The 27222-nt window shown below is 33.2% G+C and overlaps 2 protein-coding genes across 2 annotated transcripts; both read right to left on the minus strand.

Annotated features, from left to right (window-relative positions):
* Positions 1-47: 47 nt before the first annotated feature.
* LOC143261999 (uncharacterized) lies at positions 48-15006 on the minus strand. Its single transcript, XM_076528021.1, has 3 exons — positions 14911-15006; positions 13111-13803; positions 48-111 (listed from the first exon to the last, which is right to left on the minus strand). The coding sequence occupies exons 1-3, from the start codon at positions 14916-14918 to the stop codon at positions 48-50; spliced, it is 765 nt and encodes a 254-aa protein (XP_076384136.1). The 5' UTR covers positions 14919-15006.
* Positions 15007-18824: 3818 nt separating this feature from the next.
* On the minus strand, positions 18825-26044 carry LOC143262000 (uncharacterized). The gene is made up of 3 exons (XM_076528022.1): positions 25930-26044; positions 24636-24998; positions 18825-18900 (listed from the first exon to the last, which is right to left on the minus strand). The coding sequence occupies exons 1-3, from the start codon at positions 25935-25937 to the stop codon at positions 18825-18827; spliced, it is 447 nt and encodes a 148-aa protein (XP_076384137.1). The 5' UTR covers positions 25938-26044.
* Between the last annotated feature and the right edge of the window lie 1178 nt (positions 26045-27222).

Genomic DNA, 27222 nt, shown 5'->3' on the forward strand with positions numbered 1-27222 from the left:
GAGTCTACGACCTCCTCGGAAACTACGTAAACCCTCGCACCCTAAATTCACCCTTCTAGTAACTGATGCCTTAAACATACCGCACTCAACCCTTGCACGCATATTGGGAAGCTAATTTACGACACATTTAGTCAATTAATTTTTCTAAGAACGAAGAAATATCTTGGAATAGTTTAGACCGTAGTCTTTCTACCCCTAATTCACCCTTTCGGCAATCAACATTTGAAGCTTCAACCCTCAATCCCCCGATTTATATTAAAAGGGAAGTACAACATGAACTTACATAATAAAGATATGTAAGTATCTGCGAGCTTCCGAAAATTATGTGAATTTTCCACCCCAAAATTCGTCCCTACTGTAAATTAGATGTACAACACCGCCCCGCAACCAGCTGATTTACATTAAAAAGAGGAGAACCCAGCCGAAATTTACATGACATAAATAATATTAGTATCAACAAACTTTCCAAAATAATACAAACTGCCAACTTTGCACCCCAAACTCACCCCTTTGGGTAACTTGTGTACAAGAGGGGAACCTCGAACCCTTGCTTACAGAATACGTGTAGACAAGAAAATATTATCAGAGCGCAGGGAGTGTCTTAGAATAATCTTAACTGTCAATTTTGCACCTCAAAATCACCCTTTCAATAGTTGATATCTTTATCATCAAGCCTCGGCGCCCTGATTCAGAAAATAAAGGAAAGCTAACTTAAATTTATTTAACGTATTTAATAGAAATGTATTAGCAAACCTGGTCTAAGTCGATTTTATAAAAATACGTCGGCATGCAGAAATATTCCGGAATGATTGTAAATGTTCACTTTGCCCACGATCAATCGGTCATTAACCCTCGACCATTCCATTCACATCGAAAAGGGAAGCCGGACCTTTATTGACTGAAATCAGCATTCGTGAATATTTCACAGTAATTTAAAATACTCACCTTACACCCCAAATTTACTTCAGCAGTAACTAATACACGTCAGTCATTAACCCTGGACCTTTAAATTTATAAGGAAATGGAGTTCTAGCTTAAATCTATTGACAAAAATAAATCAATACTCATCAATATTTCGAAATTATTTTAAATATTAACTATGCACTCCGAATTCACCCCTTCAGTAATTATCACCTTGGTCAACAACCCTTAATTTACATTAGAAAGAAAATCTAGCCAAAATCTATTTATTGAATACATAGGAGCATGTAGACATAAGCAGAAGTGTAACTTAATATTTAAATTAAAATTAAAAAAATTAAAATTTTGAGATTTAAATAATTGAAACTTTGTAATACAAATTCAATTCTTTAGTAATTGATATATTGGAACTCAAGTTCCAACCCTTTAATTTACATTATCCTAAATTTATTCACTAAGTATACATATGTATATCAGCGCAAATAGTATTCTAAATCTTTTCGTCCCTCTCTAAAACCCAAATGAAAAATAACATTTTATTTGCATAATAAATATTTTTTTTATCATTTGCAATAATAAATAAATAATTTGTCGAATTATTTGAATGATTTTTTAATGAAATAAAAAATTTTATTATTACTAGCAATATAAAATATCAATTCAATTTGCAATCTTTTTTTTTCACTACACCCCGAACCCTCCATTTCATACGCCATCCACCAAGCTCCATAAAAACCCGTCCACCTAACCTAAACCTTCGACCCTAAAATCCGCAAGAAAAAAAATCGTGACCACTTCCGTCTGCGAGAAATCTTTGCTATCGATGGGCGAACGACTTTTCCAACGGAATTTTTCGGGGACCGAGCGATCTCAGCGACTCTGCGAGATATCTGGAAGCGGCTTACGCAAAAGATCGGCATCGTTCGTTGCCCGGAGCACGAAGGCCAGGAAAATATTTTTCTGGCGTCGATTTTCACGGTCGGGGCACGATCCTCCAATTCATTTCACTGGGTTAGGTCGCGGAGGCTTGAGACTGCATTCTTCCAGTTCACCCACCTCCCCATTTTTTCGTCGACGAAATAAGGGACCCGATAGGAGCCGCGCCAGAAATGGCGGTTAGAGTGTGCGATGGGATCGGCGAGAGTGTGGAGGGGAGAATTTTTGTATTCCGACGTTTGCACGTTCCTTCGACAGATGACACCCGACGCCACACGTCGCACTTTTCGCTCAAAGAGTTGGCCACAATCCACAACTTCGTGCGACTTTTATGAAAATCGGTGTTTTCATGTTTTCGAGGTTTCCTGAATTTGAATGCGCTGTCGATACGAAATGCGACACCAGACGCTATCGACGTACACAAGCATTGTTTCGAACTTATTTTTCGTAGATGTTAATTTTAGTTGAACATTTTATTTTGAACACTTCATTTTAAACATATTGGTTGTGAATACTTTATTTTACACATTTTAGTTGAACATTTTATTTTAAGCATGTTTATCGAACAGTTTGTTTGAACATTTTATTCTAAACATTTTAGTTGTACATTTTACTTTATATATTTTCATTGACCAAGTACTTATTTTTTGTGGATGTCAATATTTTTCTATTTTAGCTACAATATTTGCCTACGATTTTTGACTACAATTATATGATTGGAATATAAAATTTCATACGACGATCTTCGTGTTAAGTAATTTTTGTATTTAATTGTGATAAAAATGTTTACTTAACCAATTTTTTTTAAATAATATTATAGGTCACGTAGTACAAATATATTGTCTAAAGTAGTAATAAAGAATATTATCAGTTATGAACAATATGATTATAGACAATGTAATAAGAAAAACATAATCAATTATAAATATTGTTTAAATTATTGTTACATATGTATTGTTAACTAGGGATATGTCTTTTTCTATCGCTCCATTGTGTGGTTTTCGTATGTACAACAGATCCGACGTCCATTTTTTCGTTTTTTTTTCGTAATCCGCTTGATATTTGTATCTGAAAAAAAGATACTACTCCTGAGGACTACTCCTGTTTCCAGCACACTTTTATACAACACTCTGTATATTGTTACCGATATTCTTGTAGAGCATCGAAAGACAAATGCAACGAGTATAATGAATATATACAGTGACTCGCATTAATATTCGGACACGATATTGATACAAGAACAATTGCTCCTTTTTATTGTTTATGATAGTATTATTGAATCAATTGTTTTCTCATACAAAGTAAGTAGAAACATAAATTTTGTTTATTTATTGCACATGTTCTTTTGTATAATAAGCGATGAACAAGATTGTGAGGAAATTTAACGTCACAAAAATATTCGGACAGTGAATGAATTACATTAATTTTATATAAAATGAAAATCTTTTTAATCACGTTATCATAATATTAATATTTTGTCGGTTGACCCTTTTGTTTTATTACTTCATGTAATCGCTTGGGCATGTTACAGATGACTTTATTTAAATAATCCGACGAAATTCGTTTCCATTCGTCTAACAAACGTTGTTTTATCTTTGTTGTTGTCTTTGTAAGTATTGTACGAATTTTGTGGTCCAGTTGATCCCATAAATTTTTAATTGGATTTAAATCAGGCGATTGAGGAGAAGGATGCAGTACTTTTGGACAATTGTTTAACAAATATTCCTGTACAATTCTGACCTTGTGTTTAGGATCACTGTCCTAATAAAACTTAAAACTGTACGTACACCCATATTTATAACACTTGTAATTAAATTTTCTTTAAAAAATGTCCAAATATTTCATTTTATCCATAATACCATCGATAAAAACTAGTTCACCTATACCTACGGACTGTCCGATTATTTTTGTGACGTTAAATTTCGTCACTATCTTGTTTATCGCTTATTATACAAAAGGACATGTGCAATAAATAAACAAAATTTATGTTTCTACTTACTTTAAGGAGTGCTTTATTATATGAGAAAACAATTGATTCAATAATATTGTTGCGAATTACTGCATTTCTTTCGCGTCGCGGCATTTTATTTACAATAAAGTACATAAATTATAATACAACTCAATTCAATTATGTTTGAGATCTTTGGACCGCTCGACGGTCCGATCCCGACTCTTCGATTGTCCGTTGATAACACACCTCCGTGGCAACCCCTCTCTTCTATTATTCTTTAAGGAGGTGTTCACAACAGGGCTGTTTCACATTACAGCCACTTGATTTGGACAAGTCGCCGTAACAATATTATCATAAACATTAAAAAAGAGATATAATTCTTGTAACAATATCGTGTCCGAAACATTAAGTAATCAACTTTCAAACGCAAACATATCGAGGTTAAACAATCGAAAGTATTCAATCATTATACTTGTTGGATTCGTTTCTTCGCCCTTCATCAAAACACGTACGATTCTATTTAAAATTAAACGAAAATAATTTATCAAAAATATTTAAGTTCCTCTGCTTTCAGACGCTACTATCTCAGGATTAAATGACCACAATACTACTCGTCTTATCATGCTCTTGTTACGAGCCGAGGGCCAGGCAGTTTGGGTGGCCGGAGGTTGCATGTAATTGGAATTTTTGGATGAGGTGCGTAGACCAGCCGATGTTTATTTCGACACGGGTAGCTACCTTTAAAATTAGGATAAGGTGTTTGGAGAAATTGATATTAGGGTTAGAAAAGAAATAAAGATATACCTCGAGCGGTTAAGATATATCTTGGTGGGTTATACCAACTACTGGTTTGAAACAGGAGGTGGAAATGATTAAACTTGAAACCAAAGAAAACTGGTAAAAACTAAATTATTACGCGTTGGGTTTTACAACTGTAAGTAAGTTTTCGCGGAAGAAGAATTGAAACTCGATGTTACTAATGTTTCCGCGTCGACGAATGACTCGAAACTAGCCCAATTCCCGGTCGCGTTTGGGCCCTTTATATAGTCAGTTTTTCTGTGGAAAAATGGTAGTGGGGATGATCCTATGTGGTCCGACTCCAGAAATGTTCGTCGTCGTACTCTCTCGGAGGTACTCGACTCGCGATATACAAATGAATCCCCGGCTGGCTGGCGCCAGCCTGGCGTATGCCTTCAGGAGGGAATATAAAAAATTCGTGGGAAGATTCTCCGTACGTTACACTCTAAAAGGCTCTTGAAAGCAAGCTACGAAATTCTTTTATTTCCGAATACCATAATCTGCGAAGCTTCAGAAAATCGGGTCTGCTTTATTCTACGTCCACCGAGATGGATATCCGGCGATCGTAATCCGCCGTTCGCAGAAGTCAGGAGACCAGAAACATAAAAACAACCGTGTCGCTGAAATTTCGCAACTCCATGTATCGGATTAACCGTCGGAAGACGGTTTCGATGGTCGCGGGCAACGTCTTACGACCGTTAGTCTATACGTACTCCGAATATCGCTTTCCGGCAAATTTTTTTTGGGGGGGGGGATAGTACTGCTATGCTCCATAAGGTACGGAAGAAAGCGGTGGAGGGGGACGGAACTAAAGGAAACCAGAAATCCTGCTGGATGATTGGCTTCTATCTTCAGTACGATCGGGTCGCGCCGTTTATTTACAACACAGAGGCAACCTTTAGCGAACACCAACGACGACCCCCCACCCCACCCCGATCCAGCACCTAAAGGTGTCGGTGATGCAGCCACGTAGTGTTTGCACTCGTGGTTGGAGTGGCGAAAGCGACGATTCGTTACCGGGAAACACGCGAGTGTCGATCGAGTTTTCCTTCTTCGGTTTCGGCGGCGCTGTTGGTGCGGCGAGTTTATTGGAAATTTGTGGCGACGGCGGGGAATATCAATTTTGGTGGGACGTGACTGGGAACAGGTTTTTGGCAGCGTTAAAAGGAACGGATTGAAATTGCGTATCGCTTCTAACGGTTAAGATTCGAATTAAAAAATGCGATCAATTACGAAGAATATTATTTTTGGTTTATGGACCGTCGAGGTCATTTCAACCCGTGGCGTTTGGATCATTGCTTAACACGTTCGCCCGCAGCATAAAGAACGTCATATTAATGTTCTGAATATAATTATTTAAAATTATAGCACATAGCATGATATTTAGAGAATTGATGCCTTCACTTTGGCGGCATTTTCATCATGTCGCGTAAGATGATACAATGTATTTAATGCAATAAATACAATAAATATAACTATGCTGATAGCGAACGTAACATAATTTAATTACTCAGCTTTTGGCAATTATGTAAAATACTAGAAATAGTATTTAATGTATTACATTATATTATATATAATGTACAGTTTTTAGTATGATATACAGTATAAATGTATTTAATTATACTATATAATACACGATATAATAATTTAGTATAATATACAGTATAATATATATATATATATATATATATATATATATATATATATATATATATATATATATATATATACATAATTATAATTATATATTATAAAATATAAAAAATGTTAATTTAATAATATTTTATTAATTATATATATATATATTTATATATAAAATATATATAATTAATAATATTATCAAATTTACATTTTTTATATTTTTTTATTGCTGCAGCATTTAATACATTATTACCGTATTAAATTATGCATTAACCTAATAAGAATGGTTTAGTACGATTACATTGTGTATAATGTTATTGATCCTGGAATTCCTAATAAATTAAACATTATTTAAAATCATGGAAATTTGAGTTCCTCGTTGTATTATTCAAATATTTTAATGATGCAACAATCTAGTTATCGTTATTTATGCGATAGTAATTATTGATATCTAAATTCCTCATAAATGTGATATCAATAAATAATCATTGTACGTCATATAACAAACATTGTTAAAAAGAACAATATGAGACAATTTTAAACAATATCATATGAAAATATAACATTGAGCATCATATATCCCATAAATTTAATATAAAATTCGTATCGATGTTATTATAATTCCGTTCAATATTATTGGAGCTTTAATACCTGAACAAAAAATATTATTTAATAGCATGAGAGTTGAAGTTCTGTACAAAAAATATTATTAAATTATTATTATATATGTTATTATATATATTAAAATATTATATTCTCGAACTTAAAATTCATATTATCCTAACATTAATTAGTGTCGTTAAAATTCAAATTGCTGTTAAATTGACATAAACTAATATGATGAGAGGTATTATTGTTTCCTGTTGTCGAAATATAAATTTCTTATAAGCTAATATTGATTTCGTGAGAGACTGGATGTGGTTTGTGGTGAGTGGACGGTGACAAGGTGACTATGTACATATAATATTATACGATATTGGCTGTAATGTAATTAGAACTCGCCATTTGTGATTGTGATTGGAGTATGATGAATATTGTAATGCGACTGTAATTACATGCTATTAGGAGAAGATGATTGATTAAAACCATCAACCCAATTATATGTATATTAAATATAGAAAATAGTATAATACACACACAATAATTTTTTTTTTGTTAAGTTACACAATTTTGCTTCGTGTAATGTTTAAAAGTGTAAAATGATGATAACGAAAATTTTATCATTTATAATATTGTTTGTTATATTCCCCGCCTATTTTATATCTTCTACACTTTCTAAAATTTTTGGTATTTCTATATTTGATCATTGGTAATTAGTTATTAATTTTATTTGTCATTTATATTAGTACTACCACGATTTACAGCGGGTATTTTTTATAGTTTTCCCCCAGTTTACATATCTTACAATTTTTAAATTTCTAGTACTTGTATATTTGACTATTGCATTTTCTGTAGACTCTATATTTTTCGTAATCACAACTTACACCGGTCTTTTTTTATAGTTTTCCCCTATTTTGCATCTTTCATAATTTTTAAATTTTTAGTTCTTGTGTATTTGACTATTCCATTTACGTAGTTTCTATATTTTAGTGTTTCTATATTCGCCAGTTGCATTTTAGTGGTTTCTATGGCTTTAGTATTTCTATATTTGATTATTACATTCGTGCAGTTTTTATATTTTTAATATTTCTTTATTTATTATGTATACTCTATTTATATTGTTTATACATATAGCCAAATATAAAAATACTAAAATGTAGAAGCTACATGAATTCAAAAATTCAGTAAATTTTATATTTGTTGTATATTAATAATCTATATTATAATATAATAATATAATAAATATAATATATATAGTAATATATAATAAATAGTATCCATATTTGAATATATCTACATTTGATTACTGAATTTATATAGTTTCTACATTTTACTATCTTTATATTTGATTATTGTATTTCGTCAAGTTTCTAATATTTCTATCATTTTCTTCTTAATTGTATTTTGCATGTATCGGAATTCTTCCATGTATTACAACGATTCTTACAATCATTGAGCTTCTGCTGTGATTTTTTAATGTATAGTATTTCTACAGTCGACGACATTTATCATTTGATGGATCGTGCGAAATCATTCGGCTCGAATTCACATTTAACTAAACTCGAATAGCGGAATTATGTTTGATGCGAGATTTTCGCGGAAAATTTTGCGAAACTCTCAACGGTATTGATCGACGAGAAAGAGAATGATCGACTTTCGAGTTCACGTCGTATTTGTTGCATAGGGGATTATGGATTTGATGGATTGATAATGAGCCAGCTATCAGCGCAAGGATTATTTCGTACTGGTTTCGTGAATGTTTGATAAGCTTCGATTAGGCCACTGATTTTACATGTCTATATAAAATATACATTTGTTGTTGTAATAATCTCTGTGCAATTCGTCAGGAGAAATTCATTATCGAACGTATTCTCCTTTTAATAATTGGGAACCATTTTAATGAAATTTGTTCATAATAATAATAATAATTATTATTATTTCCTCTGCAGTTCGATGAAAATTAACGAGAGAAAATCACCTTCTATAAACAAATACAACCGCGTATTATTCTTACGATTATTTCAACATTCATTTAAATTGAATTTATGTGTAATGATAATTAAATATTACATTGGTTGAAGTTACGTGAAAATCAAGAACAGAAAACATTTTCCATAAATAAATATATTTATTTTAATTATAATATTTATTTTAGTTACGAACTTATATGAAATAATTATTAAAACCTATTTTCAAAGAAGTTTCATGAAGATCGTGGAGAATAAAATCATTAGTAATAAATGGATATGTACACATACATTTTTGTTAAAGATTGTCTCAATGTTTATTTAATTTTCAAATCATTCATAATTGATAATTATTTCATTGGTAATTAAGTAGAAATCTTCAGAATTAAAGTTTTCTTGTACATATATACATAAATATAAAGTTAAAAAAATTGTGTCTAAAAATATAGCAGTAATTTTCTTTCGAAAAGAAAACTTTCGAAATTATAATTAATATTGCTTGGTCATCTCTCGGCTCGCTAATGTGCTTCAATAATCAAACACAGCTATAATTCCCAAGAGTTCCATGCCATAATTATCACGTTCGAAAATTCAATTATTGTATAATATGAGAATCAATTCTATTTAGTATTTCACGAAACCGAAATATGGATGTATATAAATTCCATAATTGATATACAAGGAAATTCATTTATTTAATAACGAGAAAGCTACGTATTTAGTGTATCACGAATGAAAACAATAATTGAAACAATTTTTAATTAGTTATATAATATTTTCGGGATTATTTTTATTAAAATTGTATAATTGATATAACTGCGGAATCGAATGATGCGAGAGAAGTGAAAATCAATGTATTCAATGATCGGCTGATGATTGAGAAGTGAGAGGCGATTGAGATTGTTATTTACATATGTCGAGAATATAGTGCGTGAAATTAGCGTAAATATTCGCGTGTATATTTTAATTTTTTGTACAATCAATTGACAATATAAATTGATGAAATTTGATTATCAACAGTATACAACAACTCTGAAAATTCTTCGACATTTTGCTTTTATTGAAATTCCTTAATAACATATCATTTAATATCATCGAAATTCAAATTGCTGTAAATTTTCGCATTAGCATTGCTGAAATTAAAATTCGTATTAATCTAACATTAACTGGTGTCGTTCAAATTGTAATTGCTATAAAATTAACATAAGCTATGTGGTCTGGCTAGAACTTACTATTGTTATAATTTATATTATTTACCATTATAAATTGATAAAATATGATTATCAACAATGTTGAACAATATAAAATTCTTATGATATTTCAATTTTTATTTTAAATTTCGTTCGAAGAATCGCTGTTCCTGTCAACAACCAAACTTCGTCTGAGGAATAATTACCCTTCCACAAAATTCAACTATTCCGATCCCTTCATTATAAAGTTTTTAATATTCGTATAGCCTCGGGCTATTTATAAATTCCTCGGAGAAAAAATTTTACAGATTCTCCGACGTAATTAACCCCTTGAAATACGATTTCTTTCATTGTCATGTTGATTAGCATACTCTGTCGTTAATAAATTCTACACGAGACAGAAAATTTATATTTGTTACATTATATGACTGCATTGTTTTAAATGACAACATATTCAATTTTTATTGTAACATATTTTTGAATATTTAGTACATATCGAATATATATCATTCGAGCAAGGAGGGGATAGTTTTACCCTTAAAAATATAAACGAAGGAAAGAAATTCAATTTTTTAATATCTTTAAATTTTTATCTTAAATTTTTTTAATATCTGGTGCAATTTTAAAAATATGGAAGTTCTATCTCAAAGAAAATAAAAAGGGGTGCAAAATCTAATTTTCGCTGGAAGTAATTTCTTAATATCCAATAAAATTGTAGAAATAATTATGCAGAGAGGGAAACATCTACAAGATACCACATTCATTCAGGGGGTAGTTTCGTACTACGAAAAATAAAAAGGGATGAAACATTTAATTTTCACTGCAAATATTTTATTAATATACGGTAAAATTTTAGAAATAAACATGGAGATAGGTAATATCTAGACGTCGTTATTAAGGCGGTAGTTTCACCCTGAAGAAAGTAAGGAAGGCATGAAAAATTTAATTTATGTTATAAACAGCTTTTTAATGTCATGAGAATTTTGATAACATATACAAAAATAGGGTAACATCTACATATCGCAATTAAAAAGGGGCTGTTCCGCTCTAAAAAAAAATAGGTAAAGGGGATAAAAAGTTCAAATTTTATTATACGCATTATTTTAATACCTGATAAATTTGCAAAATATACAAGAAAATGGGATAACATCAGGATGTCGTTGTTAAAGGGGCAGTTTCACCGTGCAGAAAATAAAAAGGGGATGAAAATTTTTTGTTCAGGAGCAATTAAAATTATGAAATAAAATTGTCCGACATTCATAATTTCGACATAAAAATCATCGAAAAATCGTAAATTATCCGTCGCGACGCGTGCTCACGAGCCAGAATCAGCGTAATCGTTTAACTCCTGCGAAATTTGCCCTAATCGCGATCATCTGAAGCTGTAGTGACTCCGTGTCATTGTTACAAGTGCGCCAACGATATTTCACCAAATTCTGATTCGCTGGATCAACCGAAACTTGCTGGACCAATTGAATTTCGGCGGCCGGGGGTGGCCAGCCGCCTTCGTAAAGGTCGCGCGAACATGATAATCACATTTCCGACTCAGCGCGAATATTTTTGGCTCTACGCACGGCCGGCACTACACCATAAATCGCACGAAACGAAAAATGGTTCGATGGAACTCGAGCGATAAGCGAAAATGAAACTTTGTTGGTCATTTTTCAAATTCGCGTGCTTCTGATAAGTTCGAAACGTTTCTCCGGCGTATGAAATCACCGTGATTCTGTGGAACGAAGTATTCCCTTTCCAACGAATCCAAGAACGTTGATCTGCGATACTTTGTTGCAAATTTATAGCAGTTTTGAAAAAAAGTATAGAAGATTAATGTGATTTCTGAGGTCGTGGAATTCTAGGCGAACATTTTTCGAAATTCAGAATACCATAACTTCGTTAAAAAATATCGTAGGGTGGTGTTTTTCTACTCATTTTAGAAGTCCAATTTCCCAGTTTCGTAGCATCTTAATTCTCCTGTTTTATAAATTTTATTTCGTTAATACCCTGCACTGTAAATAAAAATGGTTCCGTCCTGTCGATTTCTCATATTCGCATAGATCTGAGTGGTTCAAAAAATTGTTTGGCAAACGCAATCACAATTATTTTAACGAACGAAGTCTCCCCTTTCGAATGAGCCCGAAAGTATTGATCTACGATTTTTGTTTGCCATCGTATAGCACCTTGGATTCTCTTCCGAATGAAATTCTGAAATTCAAAATACCGTAACTTTGTTAACAAAAAAAACTGTAGAATGGTGTTCTTAGATACATTTCAAAGGGTGAAATCTTCGCTTTCGCGCCGTTTGGATTATTTAGTATTAGTGCCCGATCGCGAGTGCCTGATCTCCGTTCCTTCATGAAGTGGCTGAAACGACGAGAAACGTGGCAGAAAAGTATAAATTTCATTGTTTTGTTTCTACACTTTTCATTGATAAGTGTTACATCGACGAGATTGCATAGCGAATATATTTTAGCCAATTGGTGTTATTTCAATCATTTCGATGATAATTTTAATGACAATAATTTCAAGGATAATAATTTCAAAGATAATAATTTCGAGAATTATATTTCCAAAGACAACAATTTCGGAGACAACACTTTCTAGAATAACAATTACAAAGATAGTAATTTCTAGGATAACAATTTCAAAAATAATAATTTCTAGAATAATTTCTGGGATAATTTCGAAGGTAATAATTTCGAAGATAGTAATTTCGAAGATAATGATTTCGAAGATATCAATGTCGAAGATAACAATTTTGAAGATAACAATTTCGAAAATGATAATTTCAGAATTAATAATTTCAAAGATGATAATTTCGAAGATAATAATTGACAATTTCGGTCGAAATTATAGAAATCCTGTTAAATACAAGCAAATACTAAATAAAATATAATTTTCTTGACATTGCGATATCTTCTGAACCGTCGATTAGTTCTTTATTTTCTTGGCTACAACAGTGAAGTCACGATGCTCCTTCCCTATTCTCTTGCGGAACGATACGTCACTATAACGAAAGCCCCTGTAATTAATCCTTTCCAAGACCTTTAAGCGGCACCTCCTCGCGATGATCTGCGCGTAATTGGAAGTCATGATTGCAGTCACTAACTTCGGTATGCTCAGAAAATTATGGATCACGCTATTAATTCCAGTGTCAGATATCGGTACTTTCACTTGCTGTCCATTATTCAGCGCATTGGCAACCTCCACGGACACGGACACTAAGCCCTCGCCAATTTTTCGCTGCTGCATCTCCGGCAGCGTAGCCAGGAACATCAACTCCATAATACAATCAATATTATAATATTTGAATAAATTTATCTTGCTGTGTATAGCAATCAGAAAATCTACGTAGCCCCTGGCCCGGTGATGTACGCAATTATCCTTGAATCTTTCAAGCCAACTCTTTTGGCAAGGTCGCCAGAGGACCGGGCGATGTCGACGAAACGGTGGGCGCCCACACGGACGTCGCGGGTTAGTTACAGGATCTCTCGGCATCGGATGATCTCTCAATATCTTAATTTTATTGAGAACAACACCAACAACTTCCCCAGTCTTGACGTCGACTGCAACAATGCTGACACCGTCTTTAGCAATTTCCACACAGAGCTCCTCGAGCGCTCTGACGCTACAAGGCGCCGATATCAGATTTACGGCTTTGCAGATGCTCTCGTTGGGGAAAAAGCTTTTCCTTATTACTTGTAATGCTCCCTCCAAAGTATCCTCCGTCAGAGACTCGAACTCGATTTCTCCACCTTCTATGGAGCCCCACTCAATGCAGGATTCAGTATTAGTTCTGGAACTGAACGAAAAGAAACAATTAATTAGTATGCACGTAATATTAAACGGTATATTAAACGACGGAAGCTTTAATCGAATCAAGTTTCCAGAAACGTTTGGAGATACAGTAATGTCTTCCTAACTGACGCTCGATTTACGCACAGAAATGGACAATCTGGGAAGAGGAGACACGATTACTCGAGCCTCGCGGCTCGTTTTTATAGTTATCGGTGAATCGACAACTTTGTAGACGACTCGTTTTTATAAGCGAATAGATTGGAAATATCTATACGCCAGGATTAAACACATTTTTCCGTTCCGAAAAACTTGCAATTTCTCGATCCATCCGTTTCGAATGGCACGATGTTTCAATGCGCATACTTCTAAATTCATAATTTCGAAATTATCTGGTTTCTGTAGTTTCTGATTTTTAAGATTCCAATTCCAATTCAAATCAAATTGACGGTTTTTAAATTCTCTGATTTATAAATTTACAATTTCGAAGTCAGCTGATTTCTATATGATCAAATTTTTAAGATTTCAATTTCTAAATTCTTTGATTTATAAATTCACGATTTTTCAGTTTTCTGAAATTTTAATTGTTATCAACTGGTTTCTAAATGTTCTAGTTCTTACCGTTTCAATTTCTGAATTGTTTGATTTCTGCATTTACGCTTTTTAAGATTTCCGACTCTTAAATTTACAAATTTTTAAATCATCTGCTTCCCAAATTTTCTAAATCTTATCATTTTAATTTCTAAATTCTTTGATTTACAAATTCACGATTTTTAAGTTCTCCGATTTCTATATATATAAATGTACATTTTTTAAATTATCTAGTATTTAAATTTTCTAATTTTCAAGATTTCAATTTACAAATTTGAATAATCGTATCTCCTCTTCCCAACTTGTCCATCTTCGTGCACTATCCGAGCGTCAATTAGGGAGAATTCTCCGTATCCGGCCAAAATAGAGGTTGACTCATATCTCGATGAAAAATATATTTTATTTATAAATATTTAAATTCGTAAAAATAAATTGTCTTTCTTATACCCGACACACGGAAAACATTAGTCAAAACAAGTGACTGAAGAATGTTCGCGGAAGAATATAGCAAAAATGTACGTACCATTCCATTTTAGTTCACTAAGAAATTCTCACTATACTTCACTGGGAAAATTAACTGAGAAAATTCGCCGAGGTCTTCGCACTGATCACTGCTGCACTGATCACAGAATGAGTGTTTCCGTTGACATCGGCAGGGTATTTATACTGTCCTTGCTAAAGGACAGAACGTCCTAATCAGCAAAGACGAACAATGACAAAAGGATACTACCCGAAAAAAAATGCGCCAGGTATGAAAACGTCTCCCGTGGAAAACCATTAGCCACCGCGGCCGGCTATCAGGTAAGCACGTGTACCTGCGATGACCGGTCGTGTCATACGGATTTTACAAGGATCGGTTCGTTCGGTTAAATTAAAAGAAAAAGAAAAGCGGCGGATTAGGCCGAGCTAGTGGAAATGAGTCAATTGAAGGAACCATCGTAAACAGGCTCGCACCGAGCCTTGATGAAAATTATGATTTGCAAGGGAAAGCAGAACCTACGGGGACTAATTAGGGCCTGGTTATTTACAGTACCTTTGTTATTGGATATATTTACAGGGTGAAGTTATCGAAAACATGTTCCTACAAAAGTTGTTTAGCATGAAAGGGGGCATTCGATGGTATGAAGAATTTTCCTGCAGGTATAGTGATGCGGGAGATATCCAAGTGGAATTAATGTTTTCAAATGTCATCTTTGTATAGCGATGCCGAGAGATCTGTTACATACGAAAAATATAAGGATATGAAACAGTTATTACATTATGTAACGCCTGTGCATCATGACTATTTCAAAACACCGCCACATAAAGAGAGTAAATAAATAATAACAATATCTTATTTTAAGTTTAACAATATATAAATATATTTAACGTTCAAAATAAGAAACGAGACTCCTATTTTATTTATTGTAATTATTAATAAACAAAATTATATGGATTAATAGAAAATATATTTCGAATGATATTTAAAATTTCATAATTGAAATTAAATGATTATTACAATTGATTAATTATGAAAATGATGTAAGTCCATTTAAAGCCAGCAAACATGTATTACTTTGGTTAAATTACATATTGATAAATTAGTAGTATTTTATTTTTTTATACATAATATAACAGCTGTCTGTTGAAACGAACAACGTGATATTATTTCATGTAGTAAAATGATATAAATGCAATGCATATGCGACAAATGAACGCAAGTCGCTAGCTGAAATCTACACATGCATTCGACTGTGCACTAGCAAAAGTCCAGAAAAGCTGTTATTGAAATTAATTTCTCAATGCCATAAATAAAGTTTTTATTTTCAAATAAAACTTTTTTTAATAATCGCTCTATTTGTCATAGCGTGTCATAGCGTATTAGGGATTTCAATTTTGTATCGCGCCTCGGGCACCAGTACGCATTAATCCGCCAATGCTTGGGAGGGCTCTTTATTTCGCCCTTGCTGAAGAACAGAGAACTCGTATTCGTCAAGGACGAACAATGCCGGCGAAAAAGATGCCGGGCGTGAAAATGCCTCGCGAATACAACCCTTGGTCGCCGAGACCGGCCATCAGCTATATGTATACAGTGAGTCCCACTGACATTCGAACACTTCTCAAGGCGCAATTTTAACTTTTTTAAAATTAGAGTAGACGATTTGAATTTTTTTTTAGATCATAGAGGGACCTGTATAATAGACAATGTTTCAATTTTGCTATTACATGCTTGGAATGACAAAACAAAGTAAAAGTCTCTCGTTGTTTAACTTTCTTATCTGAGGAAGCTATTTTTGATCACTTTTAGGCTAATTTTGCCGATTTTGCCGATTTTTCGAACTTCGAGATATTTAACTAATGAATGTTTAATAAAATATTTATAAATAATTTCAATATATATCATTAGTTAATTATATTTATTAATAATGATAAAATCTATAAATTTCGAATACTTCTTTTGAAATATGAAGGTTAATTATTTAAAAATAAAAAAGGATGTTTATATTATGAAATCTAACGAAAATGTAAAAAATGCGTCTTGTTGATCTCGGTAAGTTATACGCATGCTGAAAATTTCATTGAAATCGTTTAACGCAATGGTAAGTTACAAACGTTAAAAGATTGTAAAAATTGCAAATTTCTCACACTTCTTGATAAAAAGTGCGATTTTTGCGATCATTAATTATTTACAGCTCGTACGAAGGTCAACCGATTTCAGTGAAATTTTTAGCATGTACATAACTTATCGTTATCTAAATAATAAATGTATAATTATAATTATTAATATTATACAAATAATAAATTAAATTTTTTAAAATAAAAAAAACACCATTTTCAAAATAAACCAATGAGAAACGATTAAGATTTCCGAATGATTCAATTTGTATTGCGCTTGTCCTCCCGATGATGAATTGTAGACAATATCGATCTATCCGTGCGAAGCAGTATTTTCGTGAAAACGTTACTCTCCCTTATACATTTTAGTATTTTACAGTATTATATATCGTCCGCATCTGTTCACCAAAAGTCGAGTCGCAGGCGAGTTTTCGTCGAGTCCCTCATTTCAAGAAATATATTTCGCTACCAATATTTTAGGGCATCGTTGGTCAGAATTAAAATTTTTCGTTGAAGATTGTCTCAATTTTTGTTTCATTATCAATTAATTAATAATTGATGATTATTTCATTGGAAATTCCATAGAAATCTTTAGAATACAAATTTTATTTTACATATAAATAAATATAAATTTGAAATGATTATGTCTAAAAATATAGCAGCAATTTTCTTTCAAAAAGAATGCTTTCGTTGCCTCGCGGCTCGTTTTTATAGTTGGTGGCAATCGTTAACTATAAAAACGAACCGCAAAGCTCGAATAATTGTATCTCCTCTTCCCAAATTGTCCATTTTTGTTTCTAAGGCTGAGCATCAATTAGGGAGAATTTACTGTACACATAACAATTCCATACTTGATATATAAGGAAATTCATTTATTTAATAATAAGAAAGCTATGTATTTAATGTATCAAGAATGAAAAAAATAATTGAAATAATTTTTAATTATTTATTTAATATTTTCGGGGTTATTATTATTAAAATTGTATAATTGGTATAACTGCGGAATCGAATGATGCGTGAGCAGTGAAAATCAATGTATTCGATGATCGGATGATGAATGAGAAGTGAGAGGCGATTGAAATTGTTATTTACATATATAGAATTTTGAGCGTGAAATTAGCGTAAATATTCGCGTGTATATTTTAATCTTTTGTATAACCATTGACAATATAAATTTATGAAATTTGATTATCAACAGTATACAACAATTCTGAAATTTCTTCGACATTTTGTTTTTATTGAAAATTCCTTAATAACATATTATTTAATATCATCGAAATTGAAATTGCTGTCAATTTTCGCATTAGCATTGCTGAAATTAACATTCGTATTAATTACTATAAAATTAACACATAAGCTATGTAGTCCGGCTAGAATTTACTATTGTTATAATTTATAGTATTTACTATTATAAATCGATAAAATATGATTATCAACAATATTGAACAATTATAATTAACAACACCGAAAGTTTTTCGACGGCTCGATTTTTATTTCGAACATCATGAATTTCACTGGTAAATCGATATATGTATAGCTGTGTAAACAGAATTCGTGCACAATCTGAGCGTCAATTAGGGTGGATTTACTGCACCGTACGGTAAATTGCACGGGAGACCGAGCGGCCGGGCACGGTCATTAGCCAAGAAAACGTAGATTGTTGCGTACATTGTTTTCTTGTTCATTTACAAGAATGCGTACAGTCCGCGGACCTTCCAGCGGATTGGGCAGAGGAAACGTTCACCCCTTAAGGTACCGTTACGTCCATTCACGATCGAAGAGAATACAAATAAGAATTTCTTGGTTAATCTCCCCCACCATTATTCACCCGTAATCAATAGACTAGAATGCCGTGCTGATGATGGGCAGAACATTGTCCGATGGGGGAGGGGGCAAGCAGAAATTAAAATCAGAAATTCTAGCATACCCAAATACGTGACATGAACGGTCGGTTCTTAGGACCGGTTGTAAAATTATAAGGACTTTCAAGGGGCCAGACCCAGGATCTCGACTTTGATACTTTTACGACCGGTCCTCGAGTTTATGGCACGCATTATATTATTATATATATATATTTAATGATAAAAGTTCTTTCTTTTTCACTTAAAAATCGATGTAAATATCGACATTAAGATGCGATCCTTTGCGATCATCGAGAACGAATCTTTAACCCAGGCACGGTTGTTCTAGTCGACGACTTTTCGAATTGTATTGTAAAAGTGTTTACATACCTCACTGATTAATATCTATACGATGGAACTTGAAAAATCGATGATTATATCGAGAAATAACGAATAGTATAAACAAATAGTTTTGTTGAATAGCATGTACAAAGCATCGAATCTGATCATCGATATCTTATAATATTCGTTTTAAAACATTGTTCGTATCACCCATATTTTTTAGATATTTCCACGTTTCCATATACATTCATAGTACATTGTATATTAAATTCTTCCCAATTTTCTTTCGGCTTCTAAAGAAAAATGGGCAATTTGGAAAAAGGAGATACGGTTATTCGAGCCTTGCAGCTCCTTTTTATAGATACCGATTGTCAGCAACTATAAAAACCAGTTGCAAGGCTCGATTAATCGTATCTTCTCTTCCCAAATTATCCATTTTTGTTTCTAAGCTGAGCATCAATTAGGGAGAATTTACTGTACACATAACAATTCCATACCTGATATATAAGGAAATTCATTTATTTAATAATAAGAAAGCTATGTATTGAGTGTGTTAAGAATGAAAAAAATAATTGAAATAAGTTTTAATTATTTATTTAATATTTTCGGGATTATTTTTATTAAAATTGTATAATTAGTATAAATGCGGAAACGAATGATGCGTGATCAATGTATTCAATGATCGGATGATGAATGAGAAGTGAGAGGCGATTGAGATTGTTATTTACATATGTCGAGAATTTTCTGCGTAAAATTAGCGTAAATATTCGCTTGTATATTTCAAGTTTTTGTATAATCAATTGACAAAATAAATTGATGAAATTTGATTATCAACAGTATTGAACAACTCTGAAAATTCTTCGACATTTTGCTTTTATTGAAAATTCCTTAATAACATATAATTTAATATTATTTTTTTTAAAACATATAAAAAAATAAGGTAACATCTACATATCGCAATTAAAAAAGGGCTGTTCCGCTCTAAAAGAAAATAGGAAAAGGGGATAAAGAGTTCACGTTTTATTATACACATTATTTTAATATCTGATAAATTTGATGAATATACAAGAAAATAGAATAACATCAGGAGGTCGTTGTTAAAGGGGCAGTTTCACAGTGCAGAAAATAAAAAGGAGAATATTTTGTCCAGGAGCAATTAAAATTATGAAATAAAATTGTCCGACATTCGTCGGCACCGACACCGCGAACATGATAATCACATTTCCGATTCGGCGCGAATATTTTTGGCTCTGTGCACTGCCGGCACTACACCATAAATCGCACGAAACGAAAAATGGTTCGATGGAACTCGAGCGATAAGCGAAAATGGAACATTGTTGGTCGTTTTTCAAATTCGCGTGCTTCTAATATGTTCGAAACGTTTCTCCGGCGTACGAAATCACCGTGATTCTGTGAAACGAAGTATTCCCTTTCCAACGAGTCCAAGAACATTGATCTGCGATATTTTGTTGCCAATTCATGGCAGTTTTGAAAAAAAGTGTCCAAGGTTAGTGTGATTTCTGAGGTCGTGGAATTCTAGGCGAACATTTTTTAGGGTGGTGTTCTTCGACTCATTTTAAAAGTCCAAGTTTCCAGTTTCGTAGCATCTTAATTCTTCTGTTTAATAAATTTTATTTCGTTAATACCCTGCACTGTAAATACAAATGTTTCCGTCTTGTCGATTTCTCATATTCGCATACGTCTGAGTGGTTCAAAAAATTGTTTAGTTCACAATTATTTTAACGAACGAAGTCTCCCCTTTCGAATGAGCCCGAAAATATTGATCTATGATTTTTGTTTGCCATCGTATAGCACCTTGGATTCTCTTCCGAATGAAATCCTGAAATTCAAAATATCGTAACTTTGTTAACAAAAAAAGCTATAAAATGGTGTCCTTAGATACATTTCAAAGGGTGAAATCTTAGCTTTCGCGCCGTTTGGATTATTCAGTATTAGTGCCTTTGTATCTTTAAGACCCCCCATTCTAAGTAGAGATGGTAATTTTTTGGTTATTTTCAAATTCACATTTCTCTCATAATTTAAACTTTTCATAGCGATTGAAATGACTATGATCTGATAGAATGAAGTCTCCTCTTTCCATTGGGACCAAAAACAGTGATCTACTAGCTTTCCTTGCCACTAGATTTTCTGCCATTTTACACCATTTTATGCTACTTTATCCCATTTTATGCAATTTTAGGCAATTTTATGCTATTTTATACCATTTGATGCCATTTTCTGTGTACGGAAATTATTCAAAATTCAAGCAATGGATTTTCAAAAACATGTAATTCGCTATCCTCTCTACAATGATTGCAACTCTGTTACATAACGAATGTATTAGAGGCTGAGCAAAGCCGCTAATAGGATTCACGTCTGCATGCAATTCTGTTAAAGGGGTTTAATTGATTATTTTAGTTGCAGTCTGTTAATATCCGTTTTAACACGAGACCGCAAGCTTCTGTTAATCCACTAGATCGCGACGCGGATCGGAAATTACAGTGAGAACGCAGCAGTCAATCGGATGTGTGCACCACTTTGATTATTCCTCTATTGTAACTACATATCCGTATTTACAAACTTCCCTTTTTATTTATCATCGTATTATATTCATAAAATTCTGAACATTTCTTTATCGTTGCCTCAATATTTATTTTTAAAGAAATTGAAAACATACTGCAAAATTTGTTATCAATGAAGCAGACTGAGAATTTATTAATTGCTCAAGAATTTGTATACATTTGTCTACGACAAATGATACAAATTATTAACATTATATTTACAATGAATTATGAACAATTTTATTACAGCAACAATTGTTGACAATATATTTACAATGAATTACGAACAATTTTATCACAACAACAATTGTTAACAAGCCACAATTATTAATAGCGAGAACTTTGTATAATTATGATATTTGCATATTTTGAAAGCGTACGTTGCTAAACAGTAATTGTCGATTTTGGGTTAGCTTTCGTCACAGAGCATTTATTAGGCGATAAAGTCGTTCCAAATCCTGTTCTTTTAATAATAATCTACGAAAAGTAAGATCAATTGTTAATAATGGCAATAGAATTTTATAAATTTATGACGAAACATCATTATTCAAATGCAAAATGGTGGAATCATCGGAAGCCAAATTCGGTCATATTATAGAGTATTGTATTTGTATGTCGCGATCGACGTAGACAATTTGTATTTAACACAACCAAGCTGTGGATAATAACACAAGATAATAACAATAGCTAATAACGAAAAGAAAAGTGCTAATCGTGCGAACCGTTCGGTTTCCCTTTGGAGCGGCTTCGCGGATTGAATCCATTGAATCTAAATCGTCTAAACAAACTGCAGTCAACCGAATTGTTACTGCTAATCAAATCGGACGCACCAAAACCGCCGTCGCGCCGGTGTAAATGAAATTCAACGTGGCAGGCGAATTGGATTGGAATTATACGTTTCTAATTCCGCGTGTACGCGGGACATTACCAAGGTTCGATTAACCGCTGGCTAGTTCGAACGTGAAAACGACAAACCTCCGGACAGTGTTAATAACGGCGTCGTTTAAACCACTCTACAATAATCCATAGATCGCCGATTGGAATACAAACTGTTCCGAAATAACAATCAAGATATCGCATTTCAAAAATCGAAACATTTAGGTACCATAATCTGAAAAATTAAAAATTACAAATTCGAAAATCGAAGAATTTAGAAATCGGAATCTCAAAAATTAAAACATTTAGGAATCAGATGACTTCAAAATTCTAAATTTAAAAATCAAATGACATAAAAATCGTGAATTTAAAAATCAAAGAATTTATAAATTGCAATCTTAAAAATCAAATAACATAAAAATCGAAGAATTTATAAATTGAAATCTTAAAAATCAGGAAATTTAGAAACCAAATGATTTCAAAGTTGTTAATTTAGATATCAGAAGACTTAAAAATCGTGAATTTATAAATCGGACAATTCAGAAATTGAAATCTTAAAAATCGGAAACTACGGAAACCAGATAATTTCGAAATTGTGAATTTAGAAGTATGCGCATTGAAACATCGTACCTTTCAAAACGGCTGGATCGAGAAACTGCAAGTTTCTCGGAAAGGAAGAATGTGTTTAATCCCGGCGTATAAATATTTCCAATTTGTTTCTACGGCGGCATCGTTCCGCTGATATTTCACAGAAAAAGATGTTGGTTCCGAAGGAACGGACGCGACTTATTCATCACGACCATGAATAATAATCAGAAAAGAATAACTGCGATTCCGTGCGAACTTTATGAATTCCGGAATTCTCGGCGATTTGCTTTATTTATTTTACGTCGGCGTTGCGCCGCAACAATGCAAATGTTGATGCAAATGCGCGAGTGCCTGATCTCCGTTCCTTCATGAAGTGGCTTAAACGACGAGTAACCAGGCAGAAAAGTATAAATTTCATTGTTTTATTTCTACACTTTTCATTGATAAGTCGATTGATAAATCGACGAGATTCCAATAGCAATGCATAGCGAATATATTTTGGTCAATTGGTGTTATTTTAATCATTTCGATGATAATTCTAAAGATAATAATTTGAAGGATAATAATTTCAAGGATAATAATTTCAAGGATAATAATTTCAAGGATAATAATTTCGAGATCTATATTTCCAAAGATAACAATTTCGGAGATAACACTTTATAGAATAACAATTTCAAAGATAATAATTTCTAGGATAACAATTTCAAAGATAATTATTTCTAGGATCACTTCGAAGATAATAATTTCGAAGATAATAATGTCGAAGATGATCACAATGTCGAAGATAACAATTTCGAAGATGATAAGTTCAAAATTAATAATTCCAAAGATAATTTCGAGGATAATAATTGACAACTTCGGTCAAAATTATATTATCGTAATCGTGCTAAACACACGTAAATACTAAATAAAATATAATTTTCTTGATATCGCGATATCTTCTTTAAGAATCGTACAAGTTCTTTATTTTCTTGACTACTACAGTGAAGTCACGATGCTCATCCCCGATTCTCTCGCGGAACGGTACGTTATCCCAGCCAAAGTTCCTGTAATTGATCCTTTTAAAGACCTTAAAGCGGCACCTCCTCGCGATGATCTGCGCGTAATTGCAAGTCATGACGGCAGTCACTAACTTCGGTACGCCCAGGTAATGACGGATTATACTATCACCTCCAGTATCGGCTAATGGTACTTTCACATCTTCTCCACTACCCAGCGCATTGGCAACATCCACGGACAAGCACACTAAGCTCTCGCCAATATTTTGCTGCTGCATCTCCGGCAGCGTAGCCAGGAACATACACTCCATAATACAATCAACATCATAATATTCGAATAAATTTATCTGGTCGTTTATAGCAATCATCAAATCTAGGTAGGCATTGGCCGTGTGATGTTCACAATCTTCTCTGAAGCTCTCAAGCCAAGTCATTTCAGGAGGATGCCTGATGATCGGGGGAAGTCGATCGTACGGTGGTTGCCCCCACAACCACCGCGGGTCAATTTCATCTCTTTTTATTTTCTTAATTTTATTGAGAACGACACCAACAACTTTCTGAGTCTTGACTTCGATTGCGACAAGGCTGACACCGTCTCTAGTAACTGCCAAACACACCTCCTCGAGCGCTTTGACGCTACAAGGATCCGATAACAGATTTATGCCTTTGCAGATGCTCTCGTTGGGGAAAAAGCTTTTCCTTATTACTTCTAATGCTCCCTCCAAAGTATTCTCCGTCAGAGACTCGAACTCGATTTCTCCACCATTTATGGAGCCCCACTGAATGCAGGATTCAGTTGTAGTTCTGGAACTGAACGAAAAGAAACTATTAATTAGTATGCACGTATCTTGCAGCTTCTGATGGCGTGTGGTATAGTAATATTAAACGGTATATTAAACGACGGAAGCTTTAATCGAATCAAGTTTGCAGAAACGTTTGGAGATACAGTAATGTCTCCCTAACTGACGCTCGGATTACGCACAGAAATGGACAATCTGGGAAGAGGAGACACGATTACTCGAGCCTCGCGGCTCGTTTTTATAGTTATCGGTGAATCGACAACTTTGTAGACGACTCGTTTTTATAAGCGAATAAATTGGAAATATTTATACGCCAGGATTAAACACATTTTTCCGTTCCGAGAAACTTGCAATTTCTCGATCCAACCGTTTCGAATGGCACGATGTTTCAATGCGCATACTTCTAAATTCATAATTTCGAAATTATCTGGTTTCTGTACTTTCTGATTTTTAAGATTCCAATGTCTGAATCGTCCGATTTTCAAATTGACGGTTTTTAAATTCTCTGATTTATAAATTTACAATTTCGAAGTTAGCTGATTTCTATATGATCTAATTTTTAAGATTTCAATCTCTAAATTCTTTGATTTACAAATTCACGATTTTTAAGTTCTTCGATTTCTAAATGTACATTTTTTAAATTATCTAGTATTTAAATGTTATAATTTTCAAGATTTCAATTTACAAAAATTTGAATAATCGTATCTCCTCTTCCCGACTTGTCCATCTTCGTGCACTATCCGAGCATCAATTAGAGAGAATTCTCCGTATCCGGCCAAACTAGAGGTTGATTCGTGTCTCGATGAAAAATATATTTTATTTATAAATATTTAAATTCGTAAAAATAAATTGTTCTTTCTTATACCCGACACACGGAAAACATTAGTCAAAACAAGTGACTGAAGAATGTTCGCGGAAAAATATAGCAAAAATGTACGTACCATGCCATTTTAGTTCACTAAGAAATTGTCACTATGCTTCACTGGGAAAATTAACTGAGAAAATTCGCCGAAGTCTTCGCACTGATCACTGCTGTTTGCTGATTGCTGATTGTTGCTGCACTGATCACAGAATGAGTGTTTCCGTTGACATCGGCAGGCTATTTATACTGTCCTTGCTAAAGGACAGAACGTCCTAATCAGCAAGGACGAACAATGACAAAAGGATACTACCGGAAAAGATGCGCCAGGTATGAAAACGTCTCCCGTGGAAAACCATTAGCCACCGCTGCCGGCTATCAGGTAAGCACATGTACCTGCGATGACCGGTCGTGTCATACGGATTTTGCAAGGATTGGCTCGTTCGGTTAAATTAAAAAAAAAAAGAGAAGCGGCGGATTAGGCCGAGCCAGTGCAAATGAGTCAATGAAGGAACCATTGTAAACAGGCTCGCACCGAGCCTTGATGAAAATTATGATTTGCAAGGGAAAGCAGAACCTACCGGGACTAAACAGGGTCTGGTTATTTACGGTAAATAAATAAAACAATATCTTATTTTAAGTTTAACAATGTATAAATATGTTTGACGTTCAAAATAAGAAACCAGACTCCTATTTTATTTATTGTTATTATTAATAAACAAAATTATATGGATTAATAGAAAATATATTTCAAATGATATTTAAAATTTCATAACTGAAATTAAATGATTATTACAATTGACTAATTATGAAAATGATGTAAGTCCATTTAAAGCCAGCAAACATGTATTATTTTGATTAAATTACATATTGATAAATTAGTAGTATTTTGTTTTTTTTGTACATAATATAACAGCTGTCTGTTGAAACGAACGACGTGATATTATTTCATGTGGTAAAATGATATAAATGCAATGCATATGCGACAAATGAACGCAAGTCGCTAGCTGAAATCTACACATGCATTCGACTGTGCACTAGCAAAAGTCCCGAAAAGCTGTTATTGAAATTAATTTCTCAATGCCATAAATAAAGTTTTTATTTTCAAATAAAACTTTTTTTAATAATCGCTCTATTTGTCATAGCGTGTCATAGCGTATTGGGGATCTCAATTTTGTATCGCGCCTCGGGCACCAGTACGCATTAATCCGCCAATGCTTCAGAGGACTGTTCATTTCGCCCTTGCTGAAGAACAGAGAACCTCGTATTCGTCAAGGACGAACAATGCCGGCGAAAAAGATGCCGGGCATGAAAATGCCTCGCGAATACAACCCTTGGTCGCCGAGGCCGGCCATCAGCTATATGTATACAGTGA

This window comes from Megalopta genalis, unplaced genomic scaffold, assembly GCF_051020955.1.
Source record: "Megalopta genalis isolate 19385.01 unplaced genomic scaffold, iyMegGena1_principal scaffold0082, whole genome shotgun sequence".
Classification (NCBI taxonomy): domain Eukaryota; kingdom Metazoa; phylum Arthropoda; class Insecta; order Hymenoptera; family Halictidae; genus Megalopta; species Megalopta genalis.

Bases quoted from the DNA above. Each gene is read 5' to 3' on its own strand.
- LOC143262000 (XM_076528022.1), bottom strand. The intron at 18,901-24,635 runs GCATCCTCCTGA...TGGGTATGCTAG, and splicing joins CGACTTCCCCCGATCATCAG to AATTTCTGATTTTAATTTCT.
- LOC143261999 (XM_076528021.1), bottom strand. The intron at 112-13,110 runs GTTAGTGACTGC...GTCGTAAATTAG, and splicing joins AATTTTCTGAGCATACCGAA to CTTCCCAATATGCGTGCAAG.